At 40.2% G+C, this 3381-nt stretch overlaps 1 protein-coding gene across 1 annotated transcript; it reads right to left on the bottom strand.

Moving 5' to 3' along the window:
• Window positions 1–1095: 1095 nt before the first annotated feature.
• LOC112158522 (tripartite motif-containing protein 16-like) lies at window positions 1096–3160 on the bottom strand. The gene has a single exon (XM_024291956.2). It carries the CDS (start codon window positions 2897–2899, stop codon window positions 1232–1234), a length of 1668 nt encoding a protein of 555 aa, XP_024147724.1. The 5' UTR covers window positions 2900–3160; the 3' UTR covers window positions 1096–1231.
• Window positions 3161–3381: the final 221 nt, after the last annotated feature.

Genomic DNA, 3381 nt, shown 5'->3' on the forward strand with positions numbered 1-3381 from the left:
AGGACCAAACCAATTGGATGAGAGTGATAACTTCAGTCCTGGTGCATTCACTGACTCTGCTAGAAAGGAGTTTTGGACACATAGTTTGTAAGGGATAAAACACTGCTCTTTACACCCGTCTTGGGACGACTTCAGAACATTATAGAACAGACAATACAGACATTTTCTGATCGTAATTATCACAGCTCTAGGAGTCAGTGAAGACACTGGGACTGAAGTTATCACTCTCATTCATTTTTTAATTGGCCCTTTGTGTTAGCCACAACAAGGCTGGCTAAAAGTTTTCAAACTGAAATTTTTATATTCAAAAAAAAAAAAGTTTAAACTGGAAAAAAAATTAAACTGATTAAGTTTGGGAATTGAAATTCTGAGTTTGAAACCTAAAAAAGAGAACATTTGAAGTTGAAAATAATTAAGTTTATTTTAGAACAGAAAAAATTTCAGACATTTTATATTTTTTTTGGCCAAACACCAATATTTTTTCAATTTGTTTTATTTGGGTCTTAAATAATTTTGGCCCCAATTTAGCTTCATACGGTTCGAGCTCGACACCGCCATTCAAAGTGCCATCTACATCTCTTTAAGTCGGTTTTATAGTTTACCTTTGTGTTTATAATGTTTTTTGCACTTATGAAAGTTATTACTTTAATGTTCAATATGTGGCATTACTTGCAACCTACTTTTAAGGTTTGTAAAACAGAAAGTTAACATTTGCACAAGAAAAGGGATTAATTATGAATGCTTTTTGAGGTACATTCATGTTACCTGTTAGACTTTAAGTGACAGACAGCAGAATGTTAAAGTTTGTGAAAGAGCACACATATTGCACTTTAAGGAAGCAAGTTTATGTGCAATCTTTTTTTTTTACTCAACAATGCATGTACATGTATGTATTTTTCTAAAAAAAGGGAATGAGAAAAATACTTGTTGAGACAATAAGCTAAAAGAGTTCTTTGCTAATTTAACTACACATTGTACTTAAATAAAAGAACAGAAAAGTGAATTTTGCCTGAATGTCTTTGCATGTTCGGACCCCGGTCTACCAAGCTGACAGAGTTACTGGACCTCTCACCAAATTAGTTGGAGACCCCTGAGTTAGAGATTTCTCATTTCTCTTTTTATTTCTGAATACAAACACGACTCCATAGAATATTAACAGTTAAAAAATGTTGTTCAAAATTATGGAAAGCAGAGAAATCACTGAAAACAAACATTTCACTTCTTTCAGGAACTATTTGAGTTTACAGAACTCTGCTGAGGCTCCAACATGCAACAGCCAACTAAACCCCAGTCCAGCATGGAGCGGCTGAGTGAATGTGGTCTGGACTCTGTGGAGGAGAGTCATGCTTTCAGAGACGCTGTAGAAGGACAGAACACCTGCTCTGTGATCCAGGTACACTCCTACTCTGGAGGAACCAGGAGCTGAGATGGAGGTTTGTACGTTGCTATGGTAAAATGAGAAACTGTCTGGATAACAAATTAATGCCCACGATTTATCATTAAAACCAAATCTACTTTCATTTCCAGATCTGATGATGTTCTTGTATGCGACTGCTACATGGACATATCTTCCTCTCCACTCTACCTCCCAGTAACAACGTCCAGTCAGACTCTCTCTACTCAGAACCTGAAAATACTCAGTAAATCTGTCAGAATGATCAGAATATGGCTGAGTTTCCTCCTTCAATGTCACTTTTCTGTTCTCTGACAGTAACAGTTGTCTGTGTGCTGTGTTTGGATCCAGTGTGATTTGACATGAATATTTTAAGAATTCAGCTCTGCTCTTTGGTTCTGATTCTGGCAGTAAAACATCCACATGAGTGACTTTCCGTGAGATGTTTGTCCATTCCTCTCTCAGAAGGTCCTGCAGTTTGTCTCTGAGCTCTGACACAGCTGCTGTCACCTCCTCAAAGTATCTCAGAGGACGGACATTGATGCTGGTTGAGTGTGTGGACTCACTGAGTGGTGGCAGTGAGGGGTAGTTGAGCAGAAACTGGCTGTGATCCTCTGTGAGTGAGAGCTGCTTCAGCTCAGCGTCTCTCCTCTTCAGCTCAGTAATCTCCTGCCCCAGCTCCTCCTGAAGATCTATGAGTTGATTCACTTCAGTTTGCTGCTGGAATCTGATCTGCTGCTTCACATCACAGCTTCTTTTCTGGATGAGACGGATCATCTGAGTGAAGATCTCCTCACTGTCCTTCACTGTTTGATCAGCAGAGTGATTGATGGCCTCCACCTCCTGTTGAAGCAGCTTCACCTCTTTCTCTCTGTCCTGGATTCTCTGCTGGATTTGTTGTTGACTCTCCTCCAGATCTCTCTGCCTCTCAGTCCTTTCTGCTGCAGCTGAGACTGTGTCGTGTCCTCTATGTTCATCCACAGAGCAGAGATAACAGATACACTTCTGATCAGTACGACAGAACATCTTCATCACCTCATCATGAATGGAGCAGATGTTCTCCTGCAGGTTCTTGGAGGGTTCCACCAGCTTGTGTTTCTTTAATGCAGCTGCATCCAAATGAGGTTGAAGGTGTTTCTCACAGTAAGAGGCCAGACAGATCAAACAGGACTTGATGGCTTTCAGTTTTCTTCCAGAGCAGACATCACAGGACACATCTTCAGGTCCAGCATAGCGGTGATCAGCAGGAGCAGCTTGGAGTCCAGTCTTCTTCAGCTGCTCCATTATATTTGCCAACATGGTGTTTTTCTCCAGAACAGGTCTCGGCATGAAGTTCTTCCTACACTGAGGACAGCTGTAGATTTTCTCCTCTCCGTCCCAGAATCTTTGAATACACTTCATGCAGTAGCTGTGTCCACAGGGAATAGTCACCGGATCCTTCAGCAGATCCAGACAGATGGAACAGCTGAAGGTTTCTTGATCCAGATCGACTCCTTTCTGCGCCATTTCTCCTCTCAGACACAAAGACTGTGTGACTTTCACTTTCCCATACAGGTTTGACTGTGATCCTCCAATCAGATATGTTCACTATGAATTCAGCCAATCAGCTTCTTTCTTCTCTACCTGTTGGTTACGCCCATCATGTGAGAGCAGTTCTGTAGGAAATATGTAAACAACCTGGAAATCAGGAAGAAAGTCTTGAGGTGACTTTTAAAAATTTTCACTTAAATATTTTTTCAGTTTAAAAACATCTAGCTACAATAGTGCAAAGAGACGGCAGATCCTTCTTTCAAAAAACTTTGCCCCACACATTTCCCCCTAATTTTTGAGCCTATATTAGTTTCATTATCTTTAGTTTATATGTCTCAAGTTTGAGGTTGCCATGGCTACGTTGTGAGGGAGCGGAGTCATGAACGTTCTAAAAAAATAAATACAATGCACTGAGGTTGTTGTGATTTTTGTGCACTCTTAAAACTTAAAATTTGGAT

Source organism: Oryzias melastigma, linkage group LG24, assembly GCF_002922805.2.
Source record: "Oryzias melastigma strain HK-1 linkage group LG24, ASM292280v2, whole genome shotgun sequence".
Classification (NCBI taxonomy): domain Eukaryota; kingdom Metazoa; phylum Chordata; class Actinopteri; order Beloniformes; family Adrianichthyidae; genus Oryzias; species Oryzias melastigma.